Genomic DNA, 21,700 nt, shown 5'->3' with positions numbered 1-21,700 from the left:
ATTAGTGGGTTTGGGTAAACCCATGGGTAACTACCCATGTTAACATCCCTATGTTTGATCATGCATGCATTAAGTATACTGTATACACAATTCTCATCCAACAATCAACATTCACAGAAGTTTGCCACATACAAGCTGTTATCATCTAAATTCAAAAGAATCATTAACCACTTCTGCAATTTATTTAATTTGAGTTCTAGATCATGTTTCTTCTATGTAAGTAATGCAGATATCTGGATGCTGCTCCAAAGTCCAACTCTCAACGTGACATACTATGTCAACGTGGCTATTAAAACCACCTGAATTATTTATTTTATCTTTTCTAATTAAAGAAAAAAACAAAATCTCCATAATGAATCTCAACCACACAAAAAACAAACGATGGAAGTAAGCTTATCTCATTTCTTTCATTTTTTTTGATAAAATTTAAAGAAACATGAACGTTTCATCTTTTTTTTTTTGAAAAATGCTAGAAAAATAAAGATGGCTCACTTGCCACAGAGTCTCTACTCCGCCGCTAGGCCAGAGTTTCCATATCCGGGAAAGTCCAGCCAGCCGAAGTGGAGTCGCTTCCCAGGGATCGTACGGTGCGCATCTACCGAGTCGCTAACGAGTTTGACTCAGAATGCGGCGGAGTTAGAGTTGAAGTATATGGTGAGTCAACACGGGTGGGGCGTGAGGAGGTTGAGGAGAGACGACGAAGAAGAGATTAGGAGAGTGTCTCTGGTCCAAGCCGAAGCTTTCCACATCCCTCTCGCTCTTTTCAATGATTTTTTCTTTTTGTTTTTCCAGGTTTGTCTACTCTTTTCTTGTGTTACCTTCTTGATGATCTAATGCAAAAGTCTCAGTCTGTTGGAAAAATTCAGTATATTTTTTCCATAATAAGGTTTGCATGTGTTCAATGCATATAAAAAGTTCAGTAATCTTAGAAGAATAGTTGTGTAGAGTAGATACATATATATTATGTTTAATTTGGATTCTTGGATCTAAAGTTTCTTTGCTTGTGTATACATAACAGTATTTTTATGTAAAATTTGGACCATCCTAGTGACATATGTAATGAATACACATGTTGCAGGCAGAAGTTTTGTCAGGGCTTCTCTACAAACTAAAGAATTCACCTCCTGACAGGTAAAAGCAAAGAACAAAAACATTGTTTCAAGAAGAAAATTAGTTGCTAAGTGCTTACTTATAACTATGCAACGTTAAATGCGGCAGATATGCATGTCTCGTGGCGGAGAAAGCAGGCGAAGCTGACACTAGTTCAAGCTCAAGTGTCGTTGGAGTAGTTGACATCACAGTTCAGACAGAAAACTCAGTACTCCGCCACTTTCCCGGTGAGGAAGAATATCTTTACGTCTCGGGCTTAGCCGTCTCCAAAGCACAAAGGTCTTCTCTCTCTCATCTTTCTTCGTTACAAAAATTAGTGAGTAATGTTGTTTATAAGGAATTTGGTTTTGTTATATCAATAGGAGGAAGAAGATGGCAAGTACATTGTTAAAGGCATGTGATGTTATATGTTATTTATGGGGTTTCAAGCTTCTTGCTCTAAGAGCTTATGAAGACGACGCAGCCGCTAGAAACCTCTACTCAAACGCTGGTTATAGCGTGGTCGAGTCTGATCCACCTTGGACCTCTACTTGGATAGGAAGAAAACGTCGCGTTCTTATGACCAAACGCATTTCTTAGGCGTTTTCGGTTTTTCTATTTCTTGATGTATATTTGCTTTAGCGTTATAGGGGTTTGTTTAAATGACTTGGACCGACCAATATACAGACAGTAACTGAAAACTGAAACTCCAGACCATCAAAGTGATTTGCAAGCAACGAAAACACTTGATACAACTATCCAGACACCAGTCTTCTCTACACTAAGGGTTATATACCTAAACTATCTATACAGAGACAGTAACTGAAAACTGAAACTCAAACACCTTACCTCCATCTCGTTCATCCATTTCGCTTCATGAACTGCTCTCACAAACACCTGAGTGCAGAGTTTCATTAAGTTCCCAATCACACATTTTAAAACTATCACTCTTTCATATCTTCCAGCTTACCATTCTGTCAATGAAGATACTCCTTCCATCAACCGAAGAGGTGTAATGATAGTCTACAAATCTGTAACTCTAAGAATCAAATGTAAAGAACCGTAATAGGTATGATAGCTTGAAGTATACGATGAGTTTACACTCTCATGTCGAGTATAAAAGCTTCAGCGATCTCATGGCGATCTAGAGAGGACTCATGGCGTTAATCTAACAACATTCAAGCATAATCCTCGACATCATGTGAGAAAAATAAAATTATTAGTTGATTTACTATTTTTAAAAGTACAGAAAAGTAAATGAAATTATGTATATAATTTTAGAATTATAAAAATTTAATATTTAAATAGAAAATTTTTTTATCTAGGATTATCTAATTGATTTGATATTGTAGAAAATTTTCATTTTAAAGATTCTACAGTGTCAATAACAATGATGTATGTTTTTGCCTAAAATAAAAAAAAACCCCTTTTTTTGCTTTAGCTTTAAAAATAAACTAGGAGTTCTCATGTGCCATGCGAAAAAATAATAATTTTAAATATAATATTATTTTATATAAATAAAAATATTTTACATTTTGATATTATAATTTTAATATTTTAACTTCATAAATTGGAAAAAATAAATATTTTTAGTCATGTTTCTTTTGATTGTTTGAATTTCGTACAGTTAGAATTATATTTTAAAAAAAAAAAATTATTTATGTTATATTATATTTAACCATAATTTTTAAAAATATGCCTCTCATCCTTAATGTTAACTATGTCTATATTTAAACATATAACATATAAATTTTAAGAATTTTTTCATTTTGTTTTTTAGTTAAAAAACGTTAAATTGGTTAAAATAATATGTCAATTAACCTAATGAACCAATTATCCTAATAAAATTTTAAAAATACAATCATCAACAGTTTTGTTTTAAAACAAATAAGCTAAACTGGTAAAAAAATAATTTGTGAATTAATCTAATGAACCAATAAATGCTCCCAATAAACATTTAAAATTTAATCATCAACAAAAAAAAAATCGATCAGTATTTTCTTTAGTTTTGTATTTGTTAATTTGTACTTACAAATAATTTTAATAAAATAAATATTTATAAATATGATATATAATTTAATGTAAAAATATAATGTAATTTTATTTAGTTTATTTTTAGTAATGTGATATATTTTATATATTTTGGCTTTAGTATATGAGTTATTAGCTATTAATATATTTTAAAAATCTTGCCAAAACGAAATCTGTCTACAAAAAAGTTATTTCTCATTGATGGTCTAATAGTTACTAATCATTACTATATTTAAAAAGTCTTACCAAATAATATAAATTTTTGTAAGGAAATTTTATATGTCACAATTAGGTTGGTGACATATCATCTTTTTTTGTGACAATGATTGTGGTGATGACATGTACGTAAATCAATTGGAAAATAATGTCTAGGGGATGTAAATCATATGATTGGTAAAAGTTAGTAGAAATTTGATGTATGTTTTTTTTTTCAAAATTGATGTTAGCTTTTACTATAGGAAATAAATCGACATTATAATTGGTAATTTTGATGATTTGAAAATTAATAAACCTACAAAAATGAGATAAATCTCAATCAATAACCCACATTATTAGTTAGTTAAAATATTGCATAGCAAAGAGATGGTCCACCTTAAAAAATATGTTTTAATAAGAGAGGTTAAAGTGTAAATATCTTTCTATTTGTTTTTCTATGACATTTTCTTTAAAAAAAATCTAATGGATTACTAGTTGATTTACTTATTTCTTTCTATTATTACAACTTGTGATGTTAATATGCATTCAGTTTCTTATATATATATATATATGTATATATATGTGTGTGTGATATTTACAAGTACAATATAATTACATCCAAAATACATCCACATATCATACAAATGGCTAAAAACACCATCTTTGCTATCTTTATGATCGTTCTAGTTCTAGGTTTGTTTTACACTTTAAAATATATTAAATATTTTCATGTTTGTTTTTTTATTTGATGAGTTTTTTATCATCACCTTTTTCATTTTTATAACGACAAGAACTAAGATGATATTTATAATTGTTTTAAAAATGTGTTATTAGGGATGGTGATGGAGGACACACAAGGAGAAGAATTGTGTCATGAACACTTTGTACAAGACCCCGTTTGTGTACCTCAAAAGTGTGCCGATCAATGTACTGCAAAGTGGGGAGCAAGACAAGGAAGAGGGGCATGTGGGGGAGGGCCAGGAATGGCCAAAGACTGTCTCTGCACTTTTAACTGCCAAAACTGATTTTTTTTTTTTTGTTATCTACCAACTGATCAGTCTATCATCAAATATGTATTAATAAAATATTGTGTTGAAATAAATATTGCAATCTTTTTATGCCAATTTGATTTTTCTTTTTGGGGACAAATGCCAATTTGAACTTGATTTCAATTATCTGATGCAAAAACCCTAACAAGTACACCTTACATAGTGTTCTTAGGATGTGTATTTTGTCTGGTTTACTTCTGAGAGGCAGGACTGACTCAACCTTATATTGGATCCATGGACAAATTTATTGTATATGCATCATAATCGATTAAATATAATATTATGGATTCTTGTTGTTAAAAAAAAAATCTGAATCCTTTCTATCAATAATTTTATTTGTTTTTAAGATGGACCCTAGGCGTGTATCCTTTTTGCCTACTCTTAGAGTCGGCACTGCTGAGAAGTGAACATATTCATTGTTGTATAGTAAAAATCGGGTATGATTTGGATGTTGGTTGGATTAATGTCCTTTTTACTATGTATGCACAATTCAAACACATCTCTCAAGCTGAATACCTCTTTAGGACATGCCATGTGACTCATCACTCGAGCTCCACTCTAATACCATTTTCTTTCTGTCTCAGAGATCCAAACTGCAAAGCTTCTAAATCGTTCCAAGTCACTTATGTTTATGCGGACTCTTTTCTCCTGCATAAGCCTAAGTGAGGAACACATAGTTCTGGAAGGTTATAAGCATACCTCAAAATAGAAACAAACCAGAAAACATCTAATATATTGAAGTGGTCAGGTCCAACATCTGGCCACTTTATCAACTGGCTCAGAAGTCAGAAACCATCTCTCAACAAGGTCACGTAGCTCAGTGGTCTTATTAGCTATTCTTTGAAGAAAACGACTCAATGGGCTTGTGAGCCCATGATATAACCCATTATATAATCGAAAGCCCATATTTTCTAGGTTAGAAGTATATAAATAGAAACTGTTGCCACCTATCACTCGCTTCTATCGTTTGCGGCGTGTGATGAAACCCTAGTTATTGTGTAGACAACAACCAAAGAGAGATGTCGGAAGAAGCAGCTAACGTTGACGTCAATCCAACGAAGACCAAGGACATAAGGAACTACCTCTGCCAGTACTGCGGAATCAGCAGATCGAAGAAGTATCTAATCACTTCACACATCGAATCTCATCATCAGGTTTGGTTTGAATCTCTCTCTGAGGCTTACCTAAACCGATGATGGTGTGTATCGACTTAGCCTGTTTATACGTGTTTGGTTTAGATGGAAGTTGAAGAGGAAAGAAATGAGGAAGCTTGTGAGGATGAAGAAGAGATCTCTGGTAAACAAACTTGTAATGAATGTGGTGCTGAGTTTAAGAAACCTGCTCACTTGAAGCAGCATATGCAAAGCCACTCTCTTGAGGTAGAGTGATGTGTTCTCTCACTCTGTTTGTGGTAGCTTCGTTATCTAATGGAGATTGAGACAAGACGCTTGTGGGTTTGCTTAGTTTTGAGTGTTGGTCTTATTACAAGCTAAAAGTTTACACCTTTGCAGGAAATGAATGGCTTTTATGGTTTAATAACATATGGTCTTAAAACTTGTGTTACTGCGTGAGGCATTGGATCCCAAAAGAGAGAACTCCAAAATGCGAGGCTACATGTTATGGACTAGTATCAGGTAGGGAGACCTCCTGAGAAGCTCCAGCAAGTAAGCCTCCATCACGCTGAAGGTCTGAGATATGATGTTTACTAGCTTGTTTCTTTAGCGCTTTGGATTATGGTGTCTTTTCGTGGAGTATGTTTCTAATGGTTAACTGTTTTATCTTTGTGCAGAGACCTTTTGCGTGCTATGTGGATGATTGTAGTTCAAGTTACAGGAGAAAAGATCATCTCAATAGACATCTTCTTACCCATAAAGGAAAGCTGTTCAAGTGTCCAGTGGAGAATTGCAAGAGTGAATTCTCAATACATGGCAATATCAGTAAGCATCTTAAGAAGTTTCATAATAACAGCGATAGTAACAAGGATGATACTTCCAATGGCGATAGTGTTAATGGAGATTCTCAACCCTCGGGATGTTCTTCTGGTCAGAAGAAGCTTGTCTGCAAAGAAGTTGGTTGTGGAAAGGCCTTCAAGTATCCTTCACAGCTGCAGAAGCATGAAGATTCTCATGGTATGTGCACCGTATCTGCCTATTTTTAAGTCTCTAAAATGTTACTTATAGATTTACATTGGCAGTGAAATTGGACTCTGTGGAGGCTTTTTGTTCAGAGATTGGGTGTATGAAGTACTTTACAAACGAGGAATGTCTAAAGGCACACATAAGATCCTGCCATCAGCACGTCAACTGTGAGATATGTGGTTCTAAGCATTTGAAGAAGAACATCAAGAGACATCTACGGACTCATGACGAAGATTCATCATCACCAGGAGAGTTCAAGTGTGAAGTTGAGGGTTGCTCTTCCACATTCTCAAAGGTAAAGAAACATCGAGAGCTAGACAAACTTTTAGACCAAAACATATAAGCATCCACTGATTATTATATTACTATGATTTTGCAGCCTTCTAATCTTCAGAAACATTTGAAAGCAGTGCACGAGGATATCAGACCCTTTGTATGTGGCTTTCCAGGTTGTGGCATGAGGTTTGCTTACAAACACGTCAGAAACAACCACGAGAACTCCGGGTCCCACGTCTATACCTGCGTAAGTTCAGTCTGCATCTTGTTTTGGTTACAAACTATAAAGAGGCTTGTAACTCAAAGGAAGTTTGAATGATTGTTTCAGGGTGATTTTGTTGAAGCGGATGAAGATTTCACCTCGAGACCAAGAGGTGGACTAAAGAGAAAGCAAGTTACAGCAGAAATGCTTGTAAGGAAGAGGGTCATGCCTCCCCAGTTTGATTCAGAAGAACAAGAGACTTGTTAGTTTTTACAAGTACTAGTCACTAGGCAGATGGTTTCATTATGTGTGTAGTCTCTGTTTGTTTTTGTTAGTGTAGAAGAAAATATATAACGGCAATAGTAATAGTAAAAATGTAATATTTTCTAAACCCAACCTTGAAGAGCTTGTTTAAATTTTACTCTAAAAGGCATTGCTACTACTACATACAAAATGTGGCGATGTCTCATTATAATAGGTGGTACGATTCCTTGCTATCGATTGTACTCTCTCGATATGATAACAGGGAGGGTGAATGAAGTTAGTTACAGCTTACAGGAGTAAAGAGAGGTTTTACCATAAGCCTGTAGATATCCATACGTATACTGTATACAAGCTTTTTAAGAAGCACAACACTAGCTTCTGGTTTCTCCTTGTATAGATTGACTCAGAACCAAGTAGCCAACGTTTTCAGTCACAAAGTTTCAGCAATAGCTTCTGGTTATTTGCAAGGTTTCATAGTGGGGTCCTTAAATTTTAAGTTCTAACGATATCATCAATGTTTTAGAGTTGAGAATTGAAGTCGATTGATGTGTTGTTCCATACAAACATTTATGGATACATAAGTGTAGAGACGTCCTTTAAAGTTAAAGGTAGTTGGAACTTTGTAAATTGTTATTCAGAACAAACAAAAAAACAAAAAGAAGGGCAGACTCACTTATCTGAAGGATGGAGATGAGAGAGACTCTTTTGTCCGCCTGCACATGGTATACTCAGAAACTAGTTTGAGATTGAATAGTGTGCATATGAAATAGGTTTAGGCATTTTATCCAATACTCGAACTTGTACATCTATTAATCTATTAATCATCTAACCTATTAAAAATAAGAAAGATTATAAATTAGTGGTAAATCTGAGCAATGAAGATTTTTTTTAAAAAAAATTCTAAATATCCAAAAAATACTTTTTTTATTTAAAACCGAAGAATCTAAAATTTTGTAAAAATCACAAAATTCAAAAAACTCAAATTTCTGAATTAATATTTTAAAATTAATTAAATAAATAAACAAAATAATTTGATAAAGTATCTAAAATAACTAAATCCAAAATATTACTAATCAAATCAGAAACAAGTTCAGATCCAAAATGAATCTCTATCCGGTTTTGAAGTATTTACTAATCAAATCCAATCCAAATATAAATAAAATTCAAATAAAAGCTTGATTGAACCCTAAAATCTAAACCGAGATTTTTGATCTAAAATACCAATCGGTAAATCTTTGTTTTTGTTTGTTCTCTTTATGGAGAGTTTTTATTTATGGAGATTCCTGCCTCACGTAGATCTAATGATGTGGACCCTCGAATCAGGACCGTTTCAAACTCTAAAGAAACCCTATTCAAAAAAAAAAAAGTCCTTTTTACTAACCTAAAATAGTTTATGTTTTTTTCTGGCAAATATTGTTATAATATATAATAAATACACCAATCTAATTTGTGTGGAAGTAACATCTTTTGGTTTTATAATTAAAAACTTATGAAAAGCACCGGTTTGTGACTATGAATTTTTCAGTTTGTTTTTCTTTTGATTTTTTTTGTATCCACAATCATGAGTTATAATCTATAAGAAAACTAATAAACAATAGAACATGGGTAGTGGTTAGACCAAAAACCGTAGACTCTTGATTTGATTAAACAAGAAGTTGGAGACTCCTCATTTTTCTTCTCGGTAGAAGCTTAGACTAGTCATTCTTCTTTGTGTTTACTATTTTTTGTAAAAGTTACTGAAAATTATATATTTCTTTCTTTATTTATAATCATTAATTAATAATAGTTTCCTAAATATAATCAAATTAGAATATTAACTTTCTAAATTTACATTGAATATTAAATCAAACACCAACATCTATTTTTTACTTTCCAAATTATATTAATTGATATAAATGTTAATTTTTTTTTCGGACTTAATGCATTTTTGTTGGTTATGTAAACAAAATCAAATTTGTAGTTTACATTTATTAGTTAATAAATACGAAAATTAAATTTAAATATAGCTATCTGATTTTTGATAAATATATGATTTTAAATTTATAACTATTACTAAAATAAAAAAAATTATAAATCCTCTAAAATTTTGGATCCTATTCAATTCCTCTATTTGCACGTGCTAAAAGATCGTCCTGCAAGTGATTGGTTTTTGTTTGTGGACAAGGAGCGTCAAAGTCTCCATGACGTGTAGGATGTTGGAAGTAAAACCTTACGTACTTGTACTTCCAAGAAGAAATCACTCTGACAAGAATTACTAATTACTTTCCTAATCAACAAAATTAGGCCGACAAAAAATTAAAAAAGTCAACAAGATTAGCTTAAGAACGAGATTAGAGATGCAACTAGACAAAACTTGCCGTTGGTTATTTTCTCCTTTAGTAAAGAAATGGCGACAACAGCAGCGACTCCTCTTCTAGAAGAACACGTGATGGACGCCGTTGACCACGACGGGCTTGTCGCCGACAGATCAAACACCGGTAGATGGACTGCCGCATGGTTCATAATCGGTGAGATCACAAGCTACTCTGTTTCTGATACTTTACCCGTGCTTCTGAATCTCTTAGTGTCTTTTCAGGAGTTGAGGTTGCGGAGAGGTTCGCTTATTATGGGATCGCGTCAAACCTTATCAGCTACTTGACTGGACCACTTGGTCAATCTACGGCGGTCGCTGCAGCTAACGTCAACGCGTGGTCGGGAATCTCTGCTCTTCTTCCTGTTCTGGGAGCTTTTGTCGCCGACGCTTTTCTTGGTCGGTACCGAACCATTATCATCGCGTCTCTTATTTACGTACTGGTTCGTCTTCTTCTTGTCTCTTCTTTTTCAGTTTTTTTTTTTCTTTAAATCTTGATTTGAGGTTAGGACATGGTATGAAGTTTATGTTCTGTTATGAAAAGTTGTAAAGTAGACATTGACTTGAATTAGTGTGGATTTGATGTTAGGGGATGGCACTTTTGACTTTATCTGCACTTCTCGTTCCTATCACTAGTGAGAATGAGAAAGTGGCCTCTTCTTCTTTGCTCAATGTACTCTTCTTCTTCTCTCTGTATCTGGTGGCCATTGGACAAAGTGGGCACAAGCCTTGCGTTCAGGCCTTTGGAGCAGATCAGTTCGATGAGAAAGACCCGCGAGAGCAACGTGACAGAAGCTCCTTCTTTAACTGGTGGTACCTTAGTCTGTCTGCAGGGATCTGCTTGGCCATTGTAGTTGTTGTCTACATTCAGGAAGCTGTCGGCTGGGCACTCGGGTTTGGTATACCTTGTGTGTTCATGGTGATCTCTCTTTTTCTGTTCGTGGTAGGGAGAAGGAGTTACAGGTACAGTAAAAGAAGACATGAAAAGGAAACCAACCCTTTTACCAGGATAGGTAGAGTCTTCTTTCGAGCATTCAAGAATCGAAGATTGAGTCAAGTTCAGACTGAGCTGGAGGCAAACCCACCTCAAGGATCTCCAGAGAAGCTGAGGTATAAAGTCTATATAACATTAAGTCTTGTTGAACCAACGAGCTCTTGACCTAGTGGTAAATGAGTGTCTAGTAGGCATTCCGCCACTCGGGTTCAATTCTTGTTTTGAGAGTGACAATGTTTGGATTCCTGGCAAAAAGATGAAATCACATAAAGTCTTGTTGAATGATTTTGAGATTATTCACTATCTTTGTGACAGGTGTCTAAGCAAAGCCTTGCTTGCCCCACATGCATCTACTGAAGAGGACAATGTGTGTAGTGTTAGTGATGTGGAAGATGCCACAGCTCTTGTCATGCTCATCCCAGTATGGGTTACAACTCTCGGCTACGCTCTCCCCTACGCTCAATACATGACTTTCTTCACAAAGCAAGGTGCAACACTAGAAAGAACAATCTTCCCTGGTGTGAAGATCCCCTCTGCTTCTCTTCAGGTCCTTATCGGCATAGCAATAGTCCTCTTTGTCCCCATCTATGACCGTGTTTTGGTCCCAGTCGCCAGGTCTATAACCAAAGATCCTTGTGGCATCACAACGCTCAAAAGAATTGGAGCCGGAATGGTACTTGCAACTCTCACTATGGTGGTTGCAGCACTGGTTGAGTCAAAGCGGATTCAGACAGCAAAAGAATACGGGCTTATAGACCAACCGGGAACAACGGTTCCAATGTCTATATGGTGGTTAGTCCCTCAGTACTTGATGCTGGGATTGGCTGACGTACTTACATTAGTGGGAATGCAAGAGTTTTTCTACAGCCAAGTCCCACCAGAGCTGAGAAGCATCGGTCTAGCGCTTTACTTAAGTGCATTGGGTGTGGGAAGCTTATTGAGTAGCTTGCTTGTGTCTGTGATTGATTTGGTCACTGGAGGAGATGCTGGAAACAGCTGGTTTAATAGTAACTTGAACAGAGCACATCTCGATTACTTCTATTGGCTACTTGCTGTTATTAGCGCCTTGGGGTTCTCTGTGTTCTTGTTTGTTTCTAAGTCATATGTCTATCGTCGGGTGGATGGAGTCTAGTCTTACAGATTTTCTTGGCAGAAGATGACGATTTGATATGAGATTCATATTGTTTGTTCACAATCTTATGTTGTTAAATTAGGTCTTGCTTGTTTCAAACACACAAAGATATAAGATATTTTTCATTGTTTCCATAATATATTTTGGTAGAATACAAACGTTTAACGCAAGCAAATATTTTATGTTTTCTTAATACCAAGGTCTCATGTCTGGACTTCTTAAACCTTGACTTTTATGAATAATGATTAATTTCCTAATAATGCTTCATATAAAATGACACAGGGATGGTGACCACACCGTTGAAAATTAAATGGTTAAGAAATTTAGCAAATGGCGTTAAGAAATTAGTCTAAATTTATTTTATTTGTTACTAACTACTGACCCTAAACAAAAATGATATTTATCTCGATGTTGAATACTCCCTCCGTTCCTAAAATATTTATATTCTAGATAAAACTTTTATTTCAAAAAGATACATATTTTATATTTGTAATGTAAATTTTGTCAACTAATAATGAAAAATTGTGAAGTTCAAGAACATTAATTATATTTTTTAAAATTTTATTGGTTTAAAAATATACTAAGAAATATAAAATTACAAAAAACTATGCATTTATAGCTAAATTTTAATATGTTTTATTAAAAAATATAAAAAATTTAAAACATAAATCTTTTAGGCACGGAAAGAGTATAACTTGTTCATTATGTGCTAAAATATTTAATGTATCATATAAACATTAAGATGTGTCATCTTTTATGTGACTTAATGTGTTTTCTTTATTTTGTTTGTGGTAACCTGTAACAAATTACAATAACTTCTAATACAATTGATTTGGTCCTTTTTTTTCATCGTGAATCTCGTTGGCATAGTCAAGCTTGTCAGGTTCAGACGATGTGAGGACCTTCCTCGATTATTTCTCCACGATGCTAGTCAATTGATGTTTCTAGTGATGACGAGAATGTCAATAATGTATCCGAATGATGATGTAATATTTTTAATATGATTTACTTCAGACTTTATGTATTTGTTTAATCATGAAAATTAAATTATATAATTTGATTTTGTGTAAGGCAATTGAAAGTTTGGGGTTTGGAAAGAAGAGATTGGAATTATAAATTAAGGAATTTGAGGTTTGGAGTTTTGGGTTATAGGGATTTACATATCTTCCTCGTAAAATCCTCGTAAAAAAATACGGACCTTGTTATTTACTCGTAAATTAACGAGGTTTTTGCGACGAAATTTAAAAAAACTTCCTCGTAAACTGCTCGTAAAAAGAAAACGTGGGCCTTGTTATTTTCTTGTAAATTTACATAGAATTTATGACGAAAATTAAAAATGCATGTGTTTATTTTGTTTAATCATGAAAATTAAATTATATAATTTGATTTTGTGTAAGGCAATTGGAGGTTTGGGATTTGGGGTTTTAAGGATTTACATATCTTCCTCGTAAAATCCTCGTAAAAAACACGGGCCTTGTTATTTACTCGTAAATTAACAAAGTCTTTACAACGAAATTTAAAAACACTTCCTCATAAACTACTCGTAAAAAAAACGCAGGCCTTGTTATTTCCTCGTAAATTTATGTGGACTTTACGATGCAAATTAAAAATACATGTGTTTAGTTTGCTTAATCATGAAAATTAAATTATATAATTTTATTTTGTGTAAGACAATTAGGGGTTTGAGGTTTGGGGTTTCGGGTTTTAGGGAATTTCATATATTCCTCGTAAAAAAACATGGGCCTTGTTATTTCCTCGTAAATTAACGAGGTTTTCACGACAAAATTTAAAAACATTTTATCGTAAACTACTCGTAAAAAAATGCGAACCTTGTTATTTCCTCGTAAATTTACGTGGATTTTACGACGAAAATTAAAAATGCATGTGTTTAGTTTGTTTAATCATGAAAATTAAATTATATAATATTATTTTGTGTAAGGCAATTGGGGGTTTGGGGTTTCGGGTTTCGGTTTTAGGGATTTACATATATTCCTCGTAAAAAAACATGGATTTTGTTATTTCCTCGTTAATTAACGAGGTCTTTACGACAAAATTTAAATACACTTCGTCGTAAACTACTCGTAAAAGAAACACGGGTCTTGTTATGTTTTCGTAAATTTACGTGGACTTTACGGCGAAAATTAAAAATGCATATTTTTAGTTTGTTTAATCATGAAAATTATATTATATAATTTGATTTTGTGTAAGGTAATTGGGGTTTGGGCTTTAGGTTTTCGGGTTTCAGATTTTGGGTTTTAGGGATTTACGTACATTCCTCGTAAAAAAAAACATAGACCTTGCTACTTTCTCGTGTTTTTGTGGAGATAAGATCTCGTTCGTGTTTACGACAAAAAATAAATAACAAAAAAATGGAGCTTGTTACTTCCTCGTAATTTCACGAGGATTTTACGACGAAATATAATTTCCTATATATACTGAACCATCTCACTTCTCATTTCGTAGTCATTTCATTTCCTTCTCCTAGCAAGGGACTCCTCTCTACTTCCTCTTTAGTTTAGTTTAGATGGTTAGTTTAGGATAATTAGTGTTGATAAGGCAGTTAGTGTAGATAATTTGTAGATAGGTTTATGAAATTTGTTGATAACATAAGATGATGATTTTTAAATGTTAATTAATAATATATTTATATGTTTCTTTTCAGATGGTTAATAATGAAAATTAAATATATATATATTTTAGATGGTTAGAAAGAACAAGCGTACAGTAAATGTGGAGATAAGATCTCGTTCCAGAGCCACTCCGCACACATAAGGATGAGGAAGAAGTAGAGAGGAAGAGTCAAGACCTCTTCCAGGAGATGCAGAACAACAAACCTTAGACAAATTATTTTTAGTATTGATTTATTATTTACATTTTTAATAATTTTGAAATAAATTTAAAAATAAATTTGATTATTTTTTTTGTAAAAAATAAAGAATCGAAGCAAATTCGTAGCTAAATTATGTCTAATTAAAGAGAAAATTGGAAAATGGTTATTGAGGAATTTACGAAGAAATTTTTTACGTGTACTTTACGAGGTACATGTTTACGTGGTTTTTACGAGAAAATAGTTTATATGTCTTTTACGACGAAACTATTGACACTACTTTACGACGAAACCTTTTTTCTCGTAACTTTATGACGAATTAGCGATGGAATATACGATTAACGAGGAATGACTTTCTTAGTTATTTCACCGTAAACTCTATTTTACGACGAAATAACCATGAAAACTGTCGTCATTATACATGCGATTTCTCGTAGTGAATATTTATCAGTATTATAATTTACTTATTTTGTAAATGTTTATCGATGTGCATATATCTTATCCATTATAATTTTGGAACTAAAGGCAAATATTTCATCTCCTTATGCCTGGACCGACCCTGATCCAATGCCTTCATGAATCTACCATTATATCTTCGCCACATACAGCAACAATAATAATAATAAAAAATTTCTGTATTTTAATCTCTAAACACAATGGTTATCACCACAGACGCCTCCGGCGATGAACTCGGAAACCCAGCCGTTAGATTCTACCCTGGTGGATGGAGATCAGCGAGGCTCATCATCTGTAAGTACACAGTACATGCAATCTAGTTCTTCATTAATTCTCTTACAAACTTATGCTAACTCAAAAGATCAAGAAAAAAAAACTTGAGCTAATTCAGCTTTTTCTTTGAGCTTTTTGTAGTTGTAGAAATGGCAGAGCGGTTCGCGTATTTTGCGATAGCGTCAAACCTGATAACGTACTTGACAGGGCCAATGGGTGAGTCAACGGCTGTAGCCGCGGCTAATGTGAACGCTTGGATTGGAACCATATCGTTCCTGCCGCTTCTTTGGGCGTTTGTAGCTGACGCGTTTCTCGGTCGTTTCCGTACAATCATCATCTCATCTTCTCTCTACATCTTGGTATATCAACAGTTTTCACGCAAATCTTTCTGTTACCAGAACGAAACCTAAGATAATTTTTAATGAAACAAAACAAACAGGGACTTGGGTTACTGTCCTTTTCAGCCATGATTCTGTCACGCTCCCAAGCTCCGGATCAACTCCAAGTGGCTCTCTTCTTTGTCTCTCTGTACCTTATAGCCATAGGACAAGGCGGTTACAAACCGTGTATTAAGGTATTTGGAGCAGACCAATTCGATGAAAATGATCTAAATGAAGCCAAAGCCAAGAGTTCTTACTTCAACTGGTTGATGTTTGGAAACTGTGTTAGCATATCAACAACTCTTTTTGTATCTACCTACATCCAAGAGAAAGTAAGCTGGTCCTTAGGGTTTGGTATTCAATGTGTTTCCATGCTACTTGCTCTGTTTCTCTTCCTCCTTGGAACTAAGACTTACCGCTTTAGCACTACACGAGGAGGAAAGAACAACCCTTTTGCTAGAGTTGGCCGTGTTTTCATGGAGGCAGTAAAAAACAGAAGACAAGACCATTTAAGTTTAGGTAATGCAAGCGAGAGCCTCCCTCTACACCCTCACCAGAGTTCCGAACAATTCAGGTAAGTAACATAAGTTAACCGAGTTGAAAAAAAACTCAACCGAATTTATTTTTGTTCTTTAGAATTATTTAGGCGAATATTATTTTAAGAGCATTATGTTGCACTAGTGTGAGATTCAAACCAAGCATGTATACACTCCTAGAACCGCGTGTTCTAAAATGTGGACCAGGCGCGTCTAAACGAGGTCCAATCACAATAGGGTGGCCACCGTTCTCATTTTTAATATACCATCCGGATTTAAATAATCCGGGTCCTATCAGCCCAACCAATTAATTGCCAGTCTTGTTTGCGTAGTTTATGATTTTGGCTGTATATGCTGTTTGAGTGTTATTCAAAAATCTGATATTGTAGTGTCTAACTGTTAAATCAGATTTTAATAATTAATATTTAAAAAATTGAAATATTAGTACAGTTACATATTTAAAATATTATTATTTATATTAGTTATCATTTATTTTATGTATTTAAATATATTAATTTGATTTATTAGTAAAATAAATATAAATTAATATGTTTATTCATCTTTGCATTGTTAAACATGTCTTTTATAATTTGAAACTATTATAATATACGCAAAACTATATTTTTATACATAAAATTCAAAGAAATTAGAGTCCACATACCTAGAAAATCTATAATTAGGTAAATTTTCAAAACACTAATGATATATTTAAAACTTACCATTGCCCTTTGTAGATCCGGTTTCGAATTTGTTTGTCAAAAATCTTCACCCTGCCGTCTCTTGTTTATTTCCTACCCTATTGTGTGAAACTTGTGTTCTTATACAATTTGGTTATTGTTAGAAATCCTCATATATGTTTACAATGATCTAATCCATTATTGAAGAAACATGTATTACTTCATCTGATATGATCAGATACGAATTGTAGAGATAGAATTATGACCTTGTTGCAATTATCGTATATATTGTTACCATGCAGATTCCTCAATAGAGCAGCGATTTCGTGTGACTTAGCTGAAATTGAAGAAACAAAAGCAGTGCTTAGGCTTGTTCCCATATGGATGAGTTGCTTAGTCTATGCCATTGTAAATGCACAAGCTTCTACTTTCTTCATAAAGCAAGGAGCCACAATGGACAGGTCAATCTCACCAGGATTCTTAGTCCCTTCAGCTACATTCCAAAGTTTCATAAACATATCGATTGTCATCTTCATCCCAATCTATGACCGTGTACTTGTTCCAGCCGCAAGATCCTTCACGCAAATCCCATCAGGAATCACTATGCTTCAAAGGATTGGCACGGGCATTTTCCTCTCCATTATTGCTATGGTAGTAGCCGCCTTGGTCGAGACCAAAAGGCTACAAACTGCAAAGGATGACCTAACCATACCAATGAGCGTGTGGTGGCTGGTTCCGCAGTACGTTATATATGGAGTCGCGGACGTATTCACAATGGCGGGTTTGCAAGAGTTTTTCTACGACCAAGTCCCTAGTGAGCTTAGGAGCGTTGGTATGGCTCTTAACCTAAGCATATTCGGGGCCGGAAACTTCTTAAGCAGCTTCATGATATCTATCATCGATAGAGTCACAAGCCAGTCTGGTCAAACGAGCTGGTTCGATAACAACCTGAACAAAGGTCATCTAGATTATTTCTACTGGCTACTGGCTTCTCTCAGCCTCATTGGTTTTGCTTTCTACTTGGGGTTCACCAAGTCGTATGTGTACAATAGACCAAATACCTTCTAACGCATTGTCTTCTGTGTTCTGCCTACAAAATTGAGCTTTCTCCATTTACTAAAATGGAATTGAGAACCAACGAAATCAATATTTGTAAATTAGGATGATAATTTAATAATATGTAACATTTTTAATGTTTTTGGCATGCTATAATATTTATTTTTTTTGTTTTTACAACTGAATGCGAATTTTATTTTGTTAGATATTTTCTAAATAAACAGATTTTATATATTTTGATTTTTTTTTTCTTTTAGTATAATATGATTTTCGTAGTATTTTATTAGATATCAGTAACCATAGTAAACATTGTTAATATATGCTCCAATTTATTAAGTTTATATGTTATGGGACATTAAAACTTTTCATTTTCCAAATGTCAATCTATTAAATATTACATGATATTCATACACACAATTGAGTGAAATAGAAGACGCTATAAACTTTAAAAAAAAGGAAGAAGAAGGCAATCTAAGGCACGCATAGGCCAACTCGTGAACGCACGCATACGCCCCACTTATTGTTTTTAAAATCTACAATTTTGGCTAAATCGAACATTCCAACAACACACCGATAAGAAAAATAATAGAATAAATAAATATCCAACACGAGTTAGGTACTTTTTAATCTTTTTTTTGCTTTGTCGACCTGACAGTGACAGCTGAGGCTAATTGACTGTTTTATATAGCAACAACAATACAAGATCTTTGTCTGTATTTCTAAATACTAAACATATCAAACACAATGGCTATCTCCACCGACGCTGCCGCGGCTGAGCTCGGAAACACAGCCGTCAGATCCTCCTCCGGTGGATGGAAGTCGGCGAGGCTCATCATTTGTAAGCAAATGCAATCAAGTTCCTCATTAATTGCCTTGAAACTTTGGCTAACTCGTTTTTGTTGTTGTTGTTGAGCTTTGTGTAGTTGTGGAAATGGCCGAGCGTTTTGCCTATTTCGGGGTATCGTCAAACCTGATAACGTACTTGACAGGACCATTGGGTCAGCCAACAGCTGCAGCTGCAGCGAATGTGAACGTTTGGATTGGCACAATGGCGTTTCTTCCACTTCTCTGGGCGTTTGTAGCTGACGGGTGTCTTGGTCGTTTCCGTACTATCATCATATCGTCTTCTCTCTACATCTTGGTATGTAACATTTTCATCATTTTATACATTATTTTATCACTACAAGATTCGTTATTGATGATTTGATGAAAAAAAAACAAACAGGGACTCGGGTCGCTGTCGTTTTCAGCCATGATTCCTTCTCACTCCGAAGATTCGGACCAGCTCAAAGTGACTCTGTTCTTCTGTTCTCTGTTTCTTATCGCAATAGGACAAAGCGGTTACAAACCGTGTGCTAAGGTTTTTGGAGCTGATCAGTTCGATAGTAATGATCTAAAAGAGAGAAAGGCCAAGAGTTCTTACTTCAACTGGTTGATGTTTGGAAGCTGTATCAGCATAACAACCACTCGCTTGGTCTCTACCTACATTCAAGAGAACGTAAGCTGGTCCTTAGGGTTTGGTATTCAATGTGTTTCCATGTTGCTTGCTCTGCTTCTCTTCCTCCTTGGAACTACCTCTTACCGCTTTACTGTTGAAAGAGAAGGAAAGAAAAACCCTTTTGCTAGAATTGGTCGTGTTTTTATGGAGGCAATTAAGAACAGAAGACAACACAATTCAGATATAGCTAATTCAAACGAGACCCTCCTTCTCCTGGCAAAACAGAGCTCTGAGAAATTCAGGTAACAAAGGTTCTATTTTAAAATCATACCATCTTAGTTCTTGTTGATATGCCTTGAATCTATTGTGACCTGATAGAGCCCAGTGGCGGAGCTAGCATCACATTTTAGATGGGTCATTTACTAAACTAATTATGTAAAATTGTTAAGAAGATATTAAAGTGGGTCAAAAGAAAGAATTAGTTTGAGTTATGGGGGTCAAACTAAAGGTTTTTAACCACATATTCTGAAAACTACCTAAAATATATATGTGAAATTCATGTTTTATAAAAATCACAGGGGTCAGCTGACCCCCCTCCCACCCACATAGCTCTGCCACTGATAGAACCAACGAGTCATAAGGTCTATTGGGAGGGCGTCACCATGGTTGGGTGACGCCCCATTCTAAATAGTATAAAATCATTCCTATATGATCATAATATTCTATTTAGTTACTTTTATTATGTCTAAGCCCTGGAATCTATCATTAATAGAATTTTAGAATGGAAAACACTCTTATTTTTCTAACCTTAATTGTACACTGAAATCACCTCAAATAATAAGATTTTTGCATGTACATAACTGAATTAGTGAACCACATTAAATCTCTTTATTGTTTCGCGTTTTAATCATTTTCCGCATTTTTCGTCATAACAGTTCTTGTTACAAATTCTCATAACAATAGTTTTGTCAATTCCTCTATGATTTTTACAGATTCCTCGACAGAGCAGCCATTTCATGTGAATTGGCTGAAATTGAAGAAGCGAAATCAGTACTTAGACTTGTTCCCATATGGATTACTTGCCTAGTCTACGCCATTGTGTATGCACAGTCTCCTACTTTTTTCACGAAGCAAGGATCCAAAATGGACAGGTCAATCTCACCAGGACTCTTAGTCCCCGCAGCTGCACTCCAGTGTTTCATAAACATATCAGTTATAGTCTTCATCCCAGTCTACGACTGTCTATTTGTCCCAATCACAAGATCATTCACGCATATCCCATCAGGAATCACAATGCTTCAAAGGATTGGCACAGGAATTTTCCTCTCCGTTATTGCTATGGTTGTAGCCGCCTTGGTTGAGACCAAAAGGCTACAAACTGCTAGGGATGACCTCACCATAGCAATGAGTGTGTGGTGGTTGGTTCCGCAGTACGTTCTCTATGGAGTCGCGGACGGGTTCACAATGGCGGGTTTACAAGAGTTCTTCTATGATCAAGTCCCTACTGAGCTTAGGAGCGTTGGCATGGCTATGAACCTAAGCATATACGGGGCTGGAAACTTCCTAAGTAGCTTCATGATTTCTGTCATCGATAGAGCCACGAGCCAGTCTGGTCAAACGAGCTGGTTCGATAATGACCTGAACAAAGCTCATCTAGATTACTTCTACTGGCTACTGGCTTCTCTCAGCTTCATTGGTTTAGCTTTCTACATGTGGTTCGCCAAGTCGTATGTCTACAACAGATCAAACACCTAGTCAGCTGAGTTGAGCTTTTTACATTTCCGAAATGGACTTCAGAATCTACGAAATAGAGATTTACATTCTAGCAGTTTTGGATTGGAAAAATATTACAAATAGTAACTAAGACAAATTTTGAGTTTATTTCACATTATAACAAGTTAACAGTTATTCTTCGGAAATCGATTAAACATTTCAATTTAAAAAAAAAAAAATTTAACAAGAATTTTGGTCATTTACAAATTAGATGTTGGAAAAATATGAAAGAACTACAAAAATCTTAGCAATTTGCTCAATACCAGAGCATGACAAATTTAAATATGATCCACTTCAAACCGGCAAATGAGACAAAACATTTTATTAATATTTTATTATTATTAATTATATGGTAATGCTCTATGTTAGTCTGTTTTGCCTTATAAAAGCATATCAAAATGAAAAAAAAGTTAGCTACAAAATGACTGTATAACATGTTCACAAGATCAGCTCAAAACACGTACTACTAACTTCCTATATTTTGTGTTCAAAAAAAAAAACTTCGCCTATATTTAGATATCTATATATACATGTATATCACATGTGACATGTATGTGTCATGAT

General features: G+C 34.6%; 5 protein-coding genes across 6 annotated transcripts; all 5 read left to right on the top strand.

Annotated features, from left to right (window-relative positions):
• Positions 1–411: 411 nt before the first annotated feature.
• LOC103830817 lies at positions 412–1,847 on the top strand. The gene is made up of 4 exons (XM_009106631.3): positions 412–792; positions 1,079–1,131; positions 1,219–1,389; positions 1,473–1,847. Exons 1-4 carry the CDS (start codon positions 484–486, stop codon positions 1,687–1,689), a joined length of 750 nt encoding a protein of 249 aa, XP_009104879.1. The 5' UTR covers positions 412–483; the 3' UTR covers positions 1,690–1,847.
• A 3,435-nt stretch (positions 1,848–5,282) lies between these two features.
• LOC103830815 (transcription factor IIIA) lies at positions 5,283–7,425 on the top strand. The gene is made up of 6 exons (XM_009106630.3): positions 5,283–5,518; positions 5,603–5,743; positions 6,154–6,493; positions 6,559–6,797; positions 6,882–7,025; positions 7,107–7,425. Exons 1-6 carry the CDS (start codon positions 5,384–5,386, stop codon positions 7,245–7,247), a joined length of 1,140 nt encoding a protein of 379 aa, XP_009104878.1. The 5' UTR covers positions 5,283–5,383; the 3' UTR covers positions 7,248–7,425.
• A 53-nt stretch (positions 7,426–7,478) lies between these two features.
• On the top strand, positions 7,479–11,857 carry LOC103830814 (protein NRT1/ PTR FAMILY 5.14). The gene is made up of 4 exons (XM_009106629.3): positions 7,479–9,751; positions 9,820–10,037; positions 10,184–10,704; positions 10,904–11,857. The coding sequence occupies exons 1-4, from the start codon at positions 9,631–9,633 to the stop codon at positions 11,718–11,720; spliced, it is 1,677 nt and encodes a 558-aa protein (XP_009104877.1). The 5' UTR covers positions 7,479–9,630; the 3' UTR covers positions 11,721–11,857.
• Positions 11,858–12,091: 234 nt separating this feature from the next.
• Positions 12,092–18,066, top strand: LOC103830813 (protein NRT1/ PTR FAMILY 5.11). 2 transcript variants are annotated; one of them, XM_033276252.1, is made up of 4 exons: positions 12,092–15,297; positions 15,484–15,635; positions 15,716–16,230; positions 17,172–18,066. In XM_033276252.1, the coding sequence occupies exons 1-4, from the start codon at positions 15,204–15,206 to the stop codon at positions 17,935–17,937; spliced, it is 1,527 nt and encodes a 508-aa protein (XP_033132143.1). In that variant the 5' UTR covers positions 12,092–15,203; the 3' UTR covers positions 17,938–18,066. The 2 variants fall into 2 exon arrangements, with proteins under 2 accessions (XP_033132143.1, XP_009104876.1); XM_009106628.3 differs by having other exon boundaries at positions 15,418–15,635.
• A 546-nt stretch (positions 18,067–18,612) lies between these two features.
• On the top strand, positions 18,613–21,274 carry LOC103830808 (protein NRT1/ PTR FAMILY 5.11). Its single transcript, XM_009106623.3, has 4 exons — positions 18,613–18,763; positions 18,849–19,066; positions 19,151–19,665; positions 20,356–21,274. The coding sequence occupies exons 1-4, from the start codon at positions 18,670–18,672 to the stop codon at positions 21,116–21,118; spliced, it is 1,590 nt and encodes a 529-aa protein (XP_009104871.1). The 5' UTR covers positions 18,613–18,669; the 3' UTR covers positions 21,119–21,274.
• The last annotated feature ends 426 nt before the right edge of the window (positions 21,275–21,700 follow it).

This window comes from Brassica rapa, chromosome A07 (assembly GCF_000309985.2).
Source record: "Brassica rapa cultivar Chiifu-401-42 chromosome A07, CAAS_Brap_v3.01, whole genome shotgun sequence".
In the NCBI taxonomy this organism is placed as follows: Eukaryota; Viridiplantae; Streptophyta; class Magnoliopsida; order Brassicales; family Brassicaceae; genus Brassica; species Brassica rapa.
Note: the sequence above shows the minus strand (reverse complement) of the source record. Positions and strands in the feature narration are given on the sequence as shown.

Coding starts and splice junctions, on each gene's coding strand:
- LOC103830817 (XM_009106631.3), top strand. CDS start 484: ATGGCTCACTTGCCACAGAGTCTCTACTCCGCCGCTAGGCCAGAGTTT. Junction 793..1,078: donor TTTTCTTTTTGTTTTTCCAG/GTTTGTCTACTC, acceptor CACATGTTGCAG/GCAGAAGTTTTGTCAGGGCT. Junction 1,390..1,472: donor GCCGTCTCCAAAGCACAAAG/GTCTTCTCTCTC, acceptor TTATATCAATAG/GAGGAAGAAGATGGCAAGTA.
- LOC103830815 (XM_009106630.3), top strand. CDS start 5,384: ATGTCGGAAGAAGCAGCTAACGTTGACGTCAATCCAACGAAGACCAAG. Junction 5,519..5,602: donor ACATCGAATCTCATCATCAG/GTTTGGTTTGAA, acceptor TGTTTGGTTTAG/ATGGAAGTTGAAGAGGAAAG. Junction 6,494..6,558: donor GAAGCATGAAGATTCTCATG/GTATGTGCACCG, acceptor TTACATTGGCAG/TGAAATTGGACTCTGTGGAG.
- LOC103830814 (XM_009106629.3), top strand. CDS start 9,631: ATGGCGACAACAGCAGCGACTCCTCTTCTAGAAGAACACGTGATGGAC. Junction 9,752..9,819: donor TGCCGCATGGTTCATAATCG/GTGAGATCACAA, acceptor GTGTCTTTTCAG/GAGTTGAGGTTGCGGAGAGG. Junction 10,705..10,903: donor GGATCTCCAGAGAAGCTGAG/GTATAAAGTCTA, acceptor TCTTTGTGACAG/GTGTCTAAGCAAAGCCTTGC.
- LOC103830813 (XM_009106628.3), top strand. CDS start 15,204: ATGGTTATCACCACAGACGCCTCCGGCGATGAACTCGGAAACCCAGCC. Junction 15,298..15,417: donor ATCAGCGAGGCTCATCATCT/GTAAGTACACAG, acceptor AGCTTTTTGTAG/TTGTAGAAATGGCAGAGCGG. Junction 15,636..15,715: donor CATCTTCTCTCTACATCTTG/GTATATCAACAG, acceptor CAAAACAAACAG/GGACTTGGGTTACTGTCCTT.
- LOC103830808 (XM_009106623.3), top strand. CDS start 18,670: ATGGCTATCTCCACCGACGCTGCCGCGGCTGAGCTCGGAAACACAGCC. Junction 18,764..18,848: donor GTCGGCGAGGCTCATCATTT/GTAAGCAAATGC, acceptor AGCTTTGTGTAG/TTGTGGAAATGGCCGAGCGT. Junction 19,067..19,150: donor CGTCTTCTCTCTACATCTTG/GTATGTAACATT, acceptor AAAAACAAACAG/GGACTCGGGTCGCTGTCGTT.